The sequence below is a fragment of the Vipera berus genome (genome assembly GCF_964194415.1).
Source record: "Vipera berus genome assembly, chromosome: 1".
Lineage (NCBI taxonomy): Eukaryota > Metazoa > Chordata > Lepidosauria > Squamata > Viperidae > Vipera > Vipera berus.
In genome coordinates this window covers 157,602,230-157,616,678 of record NC_138202.1, presented here as the reverse complement: position 1 = coordinate 157,616,678, position 14,449 = coordinate 157,602,230, and the positions used below count along the sequence as shown (strand labels likewise).

The window sequence follows — 14,449 nt, the reverse complement described above, 5'->3', positions numbered from 1 at the left end:
CGGGATATAAATGGGATTAAAATAAATAAATCTTTCAAGAAACCACGATTCAATTTTTTTTATTTATTATTGATTTTTCTTCTTGGTTGGATGTATCCTTTGTTTATAATTTCCTAGATCAGACATGTCAAACACAAGGCCCGGGGGCCAGATCTGGCCCGTGAAGTGGTTTCATGTGGCCCGCAAAGCCAACCTGGAAACAGTGAGGGAATGGCCCCCACTGCCTCGGCCCTGGCCCAGAGACCCTCCTCCTGCCAGAGACCCTCAGATCTGTCTCACTCCTGCCCAGGCCCCCATAGGCACCCTTGATGTGAACGATGTAGAGCTGGCCACGCCCACCCAGTAGGCCATACGCACTCTAGCCACGCCCACCCAGGCCACACCCACCCGGCCCCCTGAGGGCAACCGCAATGCTGATGTGGCCCTCCATGAAATTGAGTTTGACACCCCTGTCCTAGATCACTGCTATGACATTTGCGTAGGAGTAAAGCATGATGAAATATTTGTAGCCTGTAACCTACTACTTCAGGATTTCTAAAAAGAATATTATACCTTTAACAGGAAAACTGTTGCTCATGGAGGGTCATTGATTCCACATCCCTATGGAATAAGTCTTTTTGAACATTCTGTGTATTTTACGGATTGGACAAAAATGGCAGTGATGAAAGCCAATAAATTTACAGATTCTAACCCACAAGTGATTTTTCAATCTTCCTTGCGTCCCTATGGAGTCACAATTTATCATGCCTTCCGACAGCCACTTGGTAAGTCAGATGACACAGGATTGCCAAAAGAGATTTTACACTATTCTTATTATGACTTAACCGTTAGAAAGCATAGCAAAGATAACTGTGCTGCCAATGCGTTAGTGAGGCCAGAAGAAAAAATGTCAGATGTTTTTCTGCTTTTTTTCCTTCTCTCTTGTGTTTTCTCCCTTCTCTTCCTCTCTCCTTGATTCATGACCAGCCAATAGCTCTAACTATTGGTCTAAGTCAGGGGTAGGCAACCTCGGCTCTTTTATGACTCATGGACTTCAACTCCCAGAATTCCTGAGTCAGCTATGTGGATCCCTGCCTAGGGTTTTTTGAAATTAGCCCAAGGTCAGAGATATCTCTAGGCTGCAGGTAGCCCATCCCTGCCCAGTGTAAATTCATTAACTTCTATTGATTTATTCTCATTGAAAACAATGAAATTTCAATTACAAAATTGGCTAATTTGCAGTTAGGCTTCAGCAAACAGTGTGCTCCTGTGAAGCACAATTATTCTGATGAAACTACATCCCAAATAGAAAAGAGTTCATTGGGAAAAATTGCAAATTTCTTCCATAAATGTCAACATATATTTCAGGGATTGACTGATATTTACAAAAACTACTCTGATGCTAAGCACAAGGATCAGGGCTATCAAGTTGAAAAAGAGAGACAGAATTGCTTAGAATTGGATTCCTAAGTAATCAGAGCAGTGAATAAGCAACAGCTGATTGTGGAGCAATTCCAGGACCGTTTGGTCAAAATCCCAGTTTGAGAAAATCTATTTAAGCAAATAGGCTGTATTTACAGTGGAGTGAGTATATATAGCTATGCTTGGACTGATATGTCTGGTTTTAATGGGAATTGCAGATATGAAATACATTTTAGCAGACCTTCAAAGATAGCTTAAAACTTTCTCTTTCTGTTCACCCCCATTCCTCATTTAGCAACCAAGTTCAGTTCCAGTGATCAGATCATTAAGGGGAATAGTTGCTAAATGCATACATAACTGAGAGACAGATATCTTGTGAAGATCACTGGTTGCTGCCATTTTATTCAGATAAATTTCCATTGGTATGCCAATCTTACTGCCACTCTAGCATGTGTTGTCAGGCACGCAAAATTTGGTTGTATGTAAATGTACACATTGGTCAGAAAATGATTTTTTTTTAAATGACCATTTGTCACCATTGTATTTGCAAATGGCCACTGACTGAAGTAGCTGCTAATTAAGAAGTGGGTGTATACAAGAGGAATGTCAGTAAAATGAAAAACTTCACATAAATCTGATGCCATGTGTTAAATGTGTTAAATATATTGTTTTCCAGTAAGAAATCCTTGTGGTGTTAATAATGGTGGATGTGAACAGATTTGCGTTCTCAGTCACAGAACTGACAATGATGGTCTAGGCTATCGCTGCAAATGCATGTTGGGCTTTGACTTGCATGCTGATGGTCGACGCTGCATCGGTTAGTACTGCCATGGACACATGTTGCATAGAATCTCCATGGATAATCATATCAACTGCATTTTATTGACAGATGGTGGTGAACATGTCTAAACCTTTAGAATCTTCAAACTAGTGCCACATGAAGACTCACATGCTTTCTCAAATACCATTTTGCTTTTGAATTTGAAGGATGTATACCTCTAATACTTGCTTCATTCATATCTTAATATCTCAGAAAGGCTAAGAAGGAGATAATAAACTCCGAGTGACCTTTAGACATATTTTTCCTGGGATTTAATCTAATAAAGTTAGTTGATTGATTTCAGAGGCACTTCAGTGAGTAGATGAGTCAATGTGTAGTAACTAAGGTGTCATAACTGAATGTATCTTTTATTTTTTTATCACATTTATTTACCACCTTTACCACCATTGTGGAAGTTAGAGTAAAGGTTATACAATGAACCTTTATGTATTTAGTTACAATTGTCCTCTTCTTTCATTTTTAACTGATTTTTTCTTTCAGCTTTGTTTTTTCTCAATAATAGTTGCTTTTTGTATTTTTATAATTTCCATGTAATTAAGTTTTTAAGGTTTTTTTTTAAAAAAAATGTGTTTTAGGTTTGCTGTGATCTTAAAATAAAGACTCTTTTTCTCTCACAGCTGTGCAGCAGTTCCTGCTCTTCTCCTCCCAGTTAGCCGTGCGTGGAATCCCATTCAATCTTTCCACTCAGGAAGATGTAATAATTCCTGTATCAGGAAGTTCTTCATATTTTGTTGGAATTGACTTCTGTGCCCAAGAGGACACTATATTTTATTCAGATACTACTAAAGATATAATCTATAAACAAAAAATTGATGGCACAGGTAATATTTACTTCTCTTGCATGAGGTCCGAAGCTTTGCTCATTGAGATACAGTGCTTATAATTTGTCATATTAAATTTGACTTTAAAAATGAAAGCGGGGAAGCAGCTCTTTCCAATTTTGATGCATTGCTCTTTCCTAAATATCAGGTAGGGAAATCCTTGCAGCGAACAGAGTGGACGGAGTTGAAGATTTGGCTTTTGACTGGATCTCAAAGAATATCTATTGGACAGACTCTCGGTATCGGAGTATTAGTGTTATGAGGCTGGCTGATAAATCAAGACGAGCTATTCTTCAAAATTTGAATAATCCTCGATCAATCGTACTTCATCCAGTTATTGGGTAAGTCTCAAAACTGAACATACTGTTCAAAAATACAACACAATACAGTCTTCCTGTTATATTATCTCTTCTGAATGAAGGCGGTATAACATCTATCTGAAACTTCCCATTCAAAACCTCACTCTCTGAGTAATGTTTTTACTTAGTTTTTTTAAAATGCAGGCTGTCCCCCCCAAAAAAAGTGAATATTTGAACAAATTATTTTCTCCCCTGCATTCTGTAGTACAGAAAAGTGCAGCTTGTCATGGGGCCAAGAAAGAGCAAAAGCAGAGCTGGTCTGGACCAAAACTATATTGGATTTAATATGGAATTAAAATGTAGTTAATGTAACTATTTCCCGTTTGTTTAATAATACTCCTTTCTGTTACTTTCATTTATACACTTTGGAAGCAACATATGGCAGGCTGTGAGAACCACAGTCATTGGTTTTGTCAAAACCATTAGGTGGTGCATAGATGGTGCATTAGCACCCTTGAGGGTTCTCATGACTCATTTTCCAGCAGGATCTGTCAGGTAGAATTAGAATTAGAATTAGGATTAGGATTAGGATTAGAATTAGAATTAGAAATAGAATAGAATAGAATAGAATAGAATAGAATAGAATAGAATAGAATAGAATAGAATAGAATAGAATAGAATAGAATAGAATAGAATAGAGCTGGAAGGGACCTTGGAGGTCTTCTAGTCCAGCCCCCTGCTTGAGCAGGAGAACCTATACCATCTCAGACAAGTGACTGTCTAGCCACCTCTTAAAAATCTCCAGTGATGGAGTGTCCACAATTTCTGGAGGCAAGCTGTTCCACTGGTTAATTTTCCTCACTGTCAGGAATTTTCTCCTTAATTCCAGGTTGCTTCTCTCTTTGATCAGTTTCCAACCATTGTTTCGTGTCCTGCCCTCTGGTGCTTTGGGGAATAACGTGACCCCCTCTTCTTTGTGGCAGCCCCTCAAATCCTGGAATACTGCTATCATGTCACTCCTATTCTTTCTTTTCTTTAGACTAGTCCGTTCTTCATATGTTTTAGTCTCCAGGCCTTGGATCATCTTAGCTGCTCTTCTCTGAACTTTTTCCAAAGTCTCAACATCTTTTTTGTAGCATGGTGACCAAAATTGGTTGCAGTATCCCAGGTGTGGATGATGTTGACATTATAGATGGGATTTTAGAACCTGTCAGCTGGCTTCTGCTTGTTGCCGTGTGTTTTCTTGAAAATGTCTTCTGTGTTTTCTGGATCTTCCTTAACATTCAAATTCAAGAGCCTCTCTTCTCCCTTTTTAAAAACCTCCTCCTGTTTACGCTCCTCGGTATCCCTCATCACCTGTTCTTCTGGCACCGATTCCATAATCCAGAGCAAAACACTAAGTGGTACAAAATCAGCACAAAGGGGGCTTTATCTGTAAAAACCAAGACATGTTTGTTCTGTGGTTTTATTCCTGGGTTGCAAAATAGCTTATTGCCTCAGAAGAGTTGCTGTTATCGCTGCCTTGTTATCAGCATAAATAGCTCCTACAGAAGAATATGAGTGTGCATTTCACTTACCCAAGCTCTGAGGCACAGTTTTGAGAGTGATTTCAGAAAGCAAAATCTCAGTAGGTTTTATTCTCATTGGCTGGGCAGGCAGACCTCATGAGAGACTTATTGTCTCCTAATATTAGTTACATGGCTCGGGGAAATTTTCTCTCATTCTGGGTTAAAAGACAGACTTTTTTTTTAATTGAAAGGGATTTCCTTTCTGCCTTTTTTCTGCTCTTCTTTCTCATAAAGGAATGTAAATCTCTCAAAGTGAAGACCAACTGTTTATTCTTGCTAATTAGTGGATGGGGCAGAGACACTCAAACTCGCAGCAATAAACAGTGAAATTTGCTTAATCAATAGCAAAAATATTAGAAGTAACTCTGAAGCGATGTTTCATGATTTTTTAAAATGTATTCGTTATGAATACAGTTGGCGTGTTCAGTAAGATTGTGATTGTTTCAGTTACGTTTTAATAATTTTTTAACCATAGACACAAGAACAAAATAATTTCTTGCATGGGAATTTAAATATAAAGCATACAAGCTAATTTAAAGCATACGTTAAGTGTCTAAACTGTGTCCTGTTGAAAAAGTCTGAATGTAAAGAAGCTGTGCAAGCAAAACTAAAATGCAAATAGTGCTAGAGCAACCTGTGGCTCCGGAGCCGCATGCGGCTCTTTCAGCCATCTCCTGCGGCTCCCAGTCCTCTGCCATGTGCAGTCCAAAAAAAAGAAAAAGTGGGACTAAAAAAGTTCAACCAATCAATTCAAATATGCAGGGTAGGTGCATATCTTGCCTTGCCTCCACTCCTTTTGTGAGAGAACCGGTTCCGAGTGGCTCTTTCACTGTTTCAGGTTGCTGACCCCTGTGCTAGAGCATGGGTGTCAAACTTGCCAGGTCACATGATGTGTCACAATGTATCATGACTTTTTTTGTACTGCCAGAACAAAAAGGTGGGCACAGCCTCCATATGATGCAACCAGCCCATGGGCCGACAGTTTGACACCCCTGTGCTAGAGGATAGCTTTTGTCTTAGGGAATTGGGCAAATACAATGAAAATATTTTTTTTCAGAAAGGATACCAATATTTCCAGTATTATGTGCAACTCTAATGCATTTCCTTTTCACTTACAGATTCATATTTTGGACAGATTGGTTCCGCCCTGCTAAGATCATGAGAGCCTGGAGCGATGGATCCCATGCCTTACCAATTGTAAACACGACACTAGGATGGCCTAATGGATTAGCTATTGATTGGAGGTTCGGGAAAAAAAATCAAATAAGCCTTTTTTTGAGGAAATGTCCAATACTTGGACACTACAATAGCAAATGCAACTATAGTTCTATTTGAAGGCGGCCAATTATTTTTGTGTATAATTGAAAATCTTAAAATGAGCAGGGAAGAATCTCAAACATCCAATACTGCAGAATCAGGTTATACTTTAGTTTAGCCCAGATTAAAAAAAGGAGGGACATTTTAAATCAAGCTTTCGCTGATTGTAAAAAGCATGGGGTCGATCCAAAAAAATGTAACCTTGGGGCATCATTGTCTATTCCAATTTTCTTGGCCTTACAGGAATCACGCTAATCTGCTCCCTGTGTGTGGGTGTGCTTCTCAGAAAAAAAATAAATCCTTTAAACAAACAAAACGAAAACCCAGACTTCTCCAAATCAGCTAACTTGGCTACCAGAGAGCAAGCTTTTGGAGAATAGAAAACAGTGGTTTATGAAGAACATTTAATGCCACCTTGTTGCTGACTTTTTAAAAAATCTTCTTTAAGATTAACAAAGACTGGCTGGGAATGATTTTGGTGCATCACTCCTAAACCAATTTGGTGAGACGTAGATGACATTTCAGTAAATATTATCTTTTCTTCCAGTGCCTTAAGGCTTTATTGGGTGGATGCCTTCTTTGATAAAATTGAGCACAGTACTTTTGATGGGTTAAATAGAAGGTCACTTGAACGTATCAGTCAGATGACGCATCCATTTGGTCTTACTATCTTTGGAGGTGAGTACTACATGAAAATAGGAAAACTACTCATTTTTTTCACTGCACAACAGTTTTCCTGAGACTATAAATTGCCGTACTTTAAAATGTAGACGTATTAATATCCATCGAAGGAATGGTTTGATTTGATTTGGAAGATATGCATGCAAATATTTGTTACATCCATGTTTTTTCTAGTTAAAAGATACTGTATATATAGAGAGAATTATTTTACATATAACCCTCTGTAATGTATGTATTTTTGTGCATGTTAATATACATGATTGCTCACTGATACAAGCACATTTAATGCAGCAATCCGTAGGTAGGTAAGTAGGTAGACAGGCAGATTCTTAAATGTATATTCTTTAAAATGCAATTTCCTTAAAAGCGTGCAGTTTGGGGCAGATATTAGGAAAGTTCATAAATTTATTTGTCTGTTTTGAGCCACTGTTCCGTTTTGATGCATCCTGTCCTTTCACTGAAAAATTTCTATCACCAAATTTCTTTTACATCTCTAGCATAATGTAAAGAATACTTTCAAGTTTTCATTTCCTTGTGAAACTAATGGGAAGCCAAGTAGAGTCTTTCCTCTTCTCAGGTGCCAAAGGAGGATAACACTGGGTAAAAAAAAAATCCCACTTCTAGGGTGATAAAATATTCCTATTTTTCCGCTGCAGCCCATGTTGGCTGAAAAAAAAAGTCTAAAGGAAAATCACCCTGGCCATGCAGAATTTGGCTATTCCTGGTTTTTCTTCCTTAAACAAATCTGTCCTTCTAGCAGAATAGTTATAAGTTTTGTTTTGTTGTGGGTTGCAGGTTATGCATACTTTACAGATTGGAGGCTTGGTGGAATAGTTCGAGTCCGAAAGTCTGACGGAGGAGAAATGGTGGTTATCAGGAGAGGAATCAATAATATAATGCATGTGAAAGCTTACAATGCTCACTCTCAAATAGGTAGGCTTATTTATCAGACAAAATAAGTGTACATGTATACATCTGTATGGATGAAAGCACAGGTAGTCCTTGACTTAGGACCACAATTGAGTCCAAAATTTATTTTGTTAAGTGAGACATTTGTAAAGTCAGCTTTGTCCCATTTTACAGCTTTTCTCGCCACAGTTGTTAAGTGAATCACTGCAGCTGATATGTTAGTAACTCGATTGCTAAGTGAATCTGGCTTCCTTATTGACTTTGCTTATCAGAAGGTCACAAAAGGGGATCGTGTGAGCTGGGAACATAGCAATGGTCACAAGTATGAACCAGTTGCCAAGCATCTGAATTTTGATCCACATGGTCATGAGGATGTTGCAAAGGCTATAACTATGAAAAAGGGTCATAAGTCACTTTTTTCAGTGCCGTTGTAATTTTGAATGGTCACTAAAAAAACTCTTGTAAGTTGAGGACTACCTGTATCCTTTTTGATAACACAATTGCATATTAAAGTTCAACTGTTTGCAAAATTATGTTCTGGAGTATATAAGTTTTAGCTAAGGTTTTTAGACAGGTCAGGAATTCTGTGTTCTTAATTCTGAGACAGTCAACCTTGCTACATTTTAACCTTGCGTGTAAGACTTTGTATTTATTGCCATAGGCAGTTGTTAATATTAATTTGTAAGCAGTGAGCTCACCAGCAGAGTTATTAATAAAGGAAAAAAATCATATTCAATGATGACTATCCAATTTAGTACAGATGCTACTACTCAAAAATAGAACCAAAACAAAGGCTAATAATATAGAGAAATGAAACGTTAAGGCCAGATCTTTTTTTTTTAATTGTTGGAGAAATGATATGAATTTTGAGGGCCAATAGAGTTACTTCTTCTTGCTTCTAGGTCTAGAACCTAGAAGCAGAAAAGCAGAAAAAGCTTGATTTTATTTTAGCCATTACATTTATATCTTTAGGCATAAATAAATTATTGATTCGACAAAAAGGCTAATAATGAGTTTCTGCTTTAGTTTTTTAACACGAGACCAGTAATTTCAATGGCAGAGAATAAAACACTCTAATGGCCCATTAGAAAGTCTGACTATGTATGGTGAAGCTTTCTCTCCAATTAATGTACATAATAATACATAAGCATGAGCAGCATAGCCTCCTTAAGAATGTATATCAAGCTCTCTTTGAAATCAGTGAACCTTGGAGACGGAATTGGGTTATTCAAAGAAACGAGTGGTATAATGGAATATGGAATATGGCAATAAATGATAAATTAACAATAGAAATTAAATTTAAAAAGGGATGATTAAAGTAAATAATTATAATGAAATATGGGATGATTTTATAAAAACATTCTTGGTGGAAGGCAAAGGGAATAAACCTGCTCAAGAATATATGCTGTTTTGGAGGGGATAAGGGCACAACTGAATCATATTGTATATTGTTAGTTGTTACATGAGAAGAAATATAGGTAATAAAAATGGTCTCCAGGGGTGTGGGTGCACTGTAGTATTTGTACTTTTTTTGCATACTTTTTATTTAGATTTATATGTGTTATGTTTGTATTATTTGTATTTGAATAAAATATTTTTTTTAAAAAAAGAAATCAGTGAATCTCAAAGGCCTTTACTTTTGATTGGGTTATACTTTCATTTTCCCCCACAAACCGCTTACTTTATTCTCCAGTAAGAAATATATGCATGTATGTGTGTATATATGTATGTGTATGTGTGTGTGTGTGGTGTGCGTGTGTGTGTAGCTGAAAAAAATATTTCATAATTTACCAACAGTCCATAACCAATAAATTGTTTCTCTGATCTTTCATATTTGGATATTTATTTTTCATGGTATTTTTGCAGGCTCCAACTACTGCAATAGAGCAACAAATCCTAATGGGGACTGCAGCCACTTCTGTTTCCCAGTCCCCAATTTTCAGAGGGTTTGTGGCTGCCCTTATGGCATGAAGCTGAGTTCCAATCAGATCACCTGCGTGGAAGACCCATCCAACGAACCCCCCACTTTACAGTGTGGGTCTTACTCCTTTCCTTGCGGCAATGGACGATGTGTACCCAGGTTCTATCGGTGTGATGGTGTGGATGACTGCCACGACAATACTGATGAACAAAACTGTGGATCCTTAAGTAAGTGTCGCTTATAGATTCAAAATTGATATTGTTCAAAAAAAATGTGATAAGGATCCACGTCTGAAAGCATTGATATTGTTGAGTATATGAACAAATGAAAACAATCGTTTATCAAACACCCACCTTCTACCGTAGTGGTGTTGAGAATTATAAGGGTGCAAAGGTGAAAAATTGTGACAGATCTAATTCATGGGTAGTGATATATGCCATTTAAACACTTTGTCTCTAAGAGTATTGTCTCTATTGTCTTCTGGATGGGCTGGGGTTCAGCTCACATTATTTCCTGCTGACAGGGCATTTGGTCGTACAATAAGAAATTATGGAAGCTGCAATCCAACACATCTGGTCAGCCCAAGCCTGGAGGAATATATTGTACGAAACATTCTAATGTGGATTCGTATAGTTGCATTATATTAGAACTGATTTGCAGTTCCTTGTTCTTGGTTTTAATCTTCCTTTGAAAGTAAATGTTTTGGTTACATAAAACTTAAAACTATAGAGAACTAGAGACATGCAAAAATATTTGTAAATTGTTTTTAAGATTAAACTTTTCAGTTTAATGGGCTTGAGCAGGATTTTGCAGTCCTTTTAGTTCAGCTTTTGATGATGTTTGCTCTTAGAATTACAAAAACGCAGCTTTAAGAAAGTTTCAGAGCAAAGGTTCTGATAAGAATAATGAGAGGAGCTTGGACATGACGATAAATTTTGGGACTTGAGTTTATGACCAGAGATTAGTGTCTTATAGACATTACTCAGTGATTTCACATTTTAAAACTATTGTATTTTATTGAATGAAATTTTAGCTTGATGTTACTTACATTAAACATTTCTATCCTGCATTTCCTCAAGTTTGTGCTATAAATTCTAAGTATTAGTCCACAAGCTTTAAAAGGGCATAATTGTTTGAAATATTTCTGAAATTCAAGTTTCTTCCAGAATAGACCTCTGGCTATTATATGTTCAGCAAAATTGTATGGATTCCAGATTTTTTTATCTCATAACATTACCAGTTAACAACAACAACAACAGTTTTACACAGTTTAATGCATATGTTGAATCCCTTTGCATGCCAGGGATGTGTTTCATCACAAAAGTTGTAGTTTACAAAATGACGCACACATAGATAATCCTGGTAAATTTGGGCAACACCATGGCACATAGATGATATCTATAATCTTTACATAGAAATTTGTGGTAGGTTTATGAAATGGTCTTCATATAATCCAAGGAGATTTAATGGATTGTTTTCTTCTTTAATAATGGTGGAAATAATCATTAGTAGTTTTGTGTGGAAGTCAGAGCTCTCCATATTTTCTTTTTTTTATTCAGATAACTCTTGTGCTACATCAGCCTTCACCTGTAGAAATGGCCAGTGCATTCCTATTCGGTGGCGATGTGATAAGCATAATGACTGCCTGGACAGTAGTGATGAACTTCAGTGCCCTACACAGGGCCCAACGTCATGTCCCACAACCTTGTTCACTTGTGATAACAGCAAATGCATTCCCAAAATCTGGCTTTGTGACACTGATAACGATTGTGGCGATGGTTCAGATGAAAAGAACTGCAGTAAGTATAAGAAAGAGGTGGACTCCATAAGCTGTAGCCTTGTGGATGTGTTTGCATTGTAAGTCTTAGAATTCTTAGCTATACTGTACGGCCTATGGCCAGTGCTTTAAGGAGCTGTAGGTCTTAAAACAAGTGGAGGGCACAGTTTTCCTAATTTTTCTCTAGAGCAGGGGTGTCAAACTCAATTTCATTGAGGGCTGCATCAGCATTGCGGTTGCCCTCAGAGGGCCGGGTGGGTATGGCCAGGGTGGGCATGGCCTACTGGGTAGGCGTGGCTAGAGTGCATATGGCCTACTGGGTGGGCATGGCCAGCTCTACATCGTTTGCATCAAGGGGGCCTATGGAGGCCTGGGCAGGAGTGGGACAGATCTGAGGGTCTCTGGCAGAAGGAGAGTCTTTGGGCCAGGGCCAAGGCAGTGGGGGCCGTTCCCTCACTGTTTCCAGGATGGCTTCGTGGGCCACATGAAACCATTTCGCGGGCCGCATCCGGCCCCGGGCCGCATCCGGCCCCGGGCCTTGTGTTTGACATGTCTGCTCTAGAGCATTTGGGAAAAAGTGATAATTGTGTATATATATTTGTAGGTGTCTATGAGTGCATGCATGAAAGACATTGTGTTAAATTGGACCTTTTTTTTAAAAAAATGTGTTTATAGCCTTCACAGATGCATGTGAATTCGGTCAGTTTCAGTGTCCTGATCACAGGTGCATTGATGCATCTTATGTTTGTGATGGAGATCAGGACTGTGTGGATGGAGCAGATGAACATGATTGCAGTTAAGTATCAGATCGGTTATACTCTATTTTTTTCAAGTTATGCTGATTCAACATTAATCGGTGTGAACAATAAACTTATAAGAAGTTAGCCGATAAAACTAAATGCTAAATAAGAAGAAATACTTGTTTAGACACTGGGATTTCTCCATGCTGTCCTCCCTTGACCCCGCAGTGTTTAGATATATTAAAGTCTGCAGTCTTAAAAGATACGCCGGCAACCATGGTTTTTATTCTTGCTGCATTGCTTTACTCTCCAAAGTCAGAAAATTCATTGTGTCCTTTTTTGATGTCATAAAGATTGAAAAGCGGTGGTCAAGAGTTTTCCTAATTTTTCCAATATATCTGAAAATGGAAAAGGGTATATAGCTCATTTCCCTCCAGTCTGGTTAAAAGATTCTGGGATCATTAGGTGCTCTGAAGATAAAGTTTGTACGCTGTATGGTTAGATTGCTTTGACACTGTAATGAAATTACCCACAGAATTTCTCAATGTGTGAGTGTTCTTTAGATGCTCTTGAACTTCAGATGCAGTGATCCAACTATGCAACTTCTTCCTTCAGATAACAAAGAAAGAAAGAAAGAGAGATTTCTTTGTACTATTTCCTATTGTGTTCTCATTCCATAGTATGACTAATAACAACTTGCTTAAAATTCTTATGGCCCTTTTCTATTTTACTGTAGTCTACAACTGTAGTTCTACTGAGTTTAAGTGTGCAAGTGGAAACCAATGTATTAGGAACTATTACCGGTGTGATGGTGTTTTTGACTGCAACGATCATTCTGATGAGGCTGCTTGTCGTAAGTATAAACAAATCCATTTCCGTATTATTAATGAAGTGAACAAGAAAAAGGGTTGGAAACACCTGCTCCAGCTAAGATGAAATGTTGGCAATACCTGATATTTATGCACCATCATGTAATCTTCTTAGTGACAGCATGACAAGGGATTAGTAGTTATGCATCTTCTGGGAAATATATTTATAGTTTTAGAAACAAGTATAATTCAGATATAATGGCTCATGTGAATTTCCCCCATCAATTTAAATGTCATGCACATTAGATTCTAGGCCTAAAAATAAAGATTAACTCCATTGAAAATAATGCCAATAGTAGAGAAATATAGTTGAGTAAATAAAAATAGTTAACTATTACAAAGCATAATCATTATTTCAATATAGTAAATGATCCTATTCTGCCCATGCGCATTTTAATATATGTAGGCATTTCTTTCTTAAAACTGTAGTAAAAATATTAGATCACTTTTTCCTCAAAAGTATGATATCTCTTGCTGCACATTGCACCCATATAAACGTCCTCAAGTAGAAATATCTTGTCTCTGAAGAATGCCCTTCTGCACATGCATTTTCTTTTTTTAAATAAATAAATAAATCAGTAATTCATATAAGAAATAATTAATGATCAAGTGCCATTCAAAGGATACTGCTTGTTTATCTGCCCAGTAATTAAAGTCCTTTGGATATTGATTTCAGAATGCAGACACATACACATGCAGATACACACACACACATACACACACAGCAAGAGAGAGAGTGTGTGTGTGAGAGAGAGAGACCTACAAGCAACACACAGAGAGAGAGAGACCTACAAGCAACACACACACACACACACACACAGACCTATAAGCAACACACACACACACACACGTACACAGACCTATAAGCAACACACACACAGAGACAGAGAGACAGAGAGAGAGAGACCTACAAGCAACACACACACACACACACACACACACACACACACACACACACACACACACAGAGAGAGAGAGAGAGAGAGAGAGAGAGAGAGAGAGAGAGAGAGAGAGAGACATAAAAACAATAAACTGTAATTTGTCTTTTTCTCTGAAACCTCTTTGAAGGGTCTCCACTTCTGTTCAAAAGGGTTGAAAGAACCTTTCTTATCCATTTGGATGCAGCCCTTCTACTATACCATGGAATGACTCTACCATTCAGTAAATTATTGGATAAGTTATATATTTTAAAACAGACTTAAGTTCTTCGGAGAGTTCTAGTTATACAAAGATTTCCTAAATGCTACTTGTTGAAATTAAACACCCCTCCCCCACATACACATAATATTTTCTTCACAACAGGTG

At 37.7% G+C, this 14,449-nt stretch overlaps 1 protein-coding gene across 1 annotated transcript in view; it reads left to right on the top strand.

The window, feature by feature from the left end:
- LRP2 (LDL receptor related protein 2) overlaps positions 1-14,449 on the top strand; it is a gene marked incomplete at both ends in the record, with an annotated part of 142,107 nt that overhangs the window by 52,189 nt on the left and 75,469 nt on the right. The window contains 11 exons of the mRNA XM_081324714.1: positions 562-764; positions 2,078-2,218; positions 2,860-3,063; positions 3,212-3,404; positions 6,049-6,174; positions 6,795-6,925; positions 7,724-7,861; positions 9,704-9,985; positions 11,318-11,557; positions 12,211-12,330; positions 13,012-13,128. Coding sequence (XP_081180840.1) covers positions 562-764; positions 2,078-2,218; positions 2,860-3,063; positions 3,212-3,404; positions 6,049-6,174; positions 6,795-6,925; positions 7,724-7,861; positions 9,704-9,985; positions 11,318-11,557; positions 12,211-12,330; positions 13,012-13,128 — 1,895 coding nt within the window. The remainder of the gene's footprint in view (positions 1-561; positions 765-2,077; positions 2,219-2,859; positions 3,064-3,211; positions 3,405-6,048; positions 6,175-6,794; positions 6,926-7,723; positions 7,862-9,703; positions 9,986-11,317; positions 11,558-12,210; positions 12,331-13,011; positions 13,129-14,449) is intronic.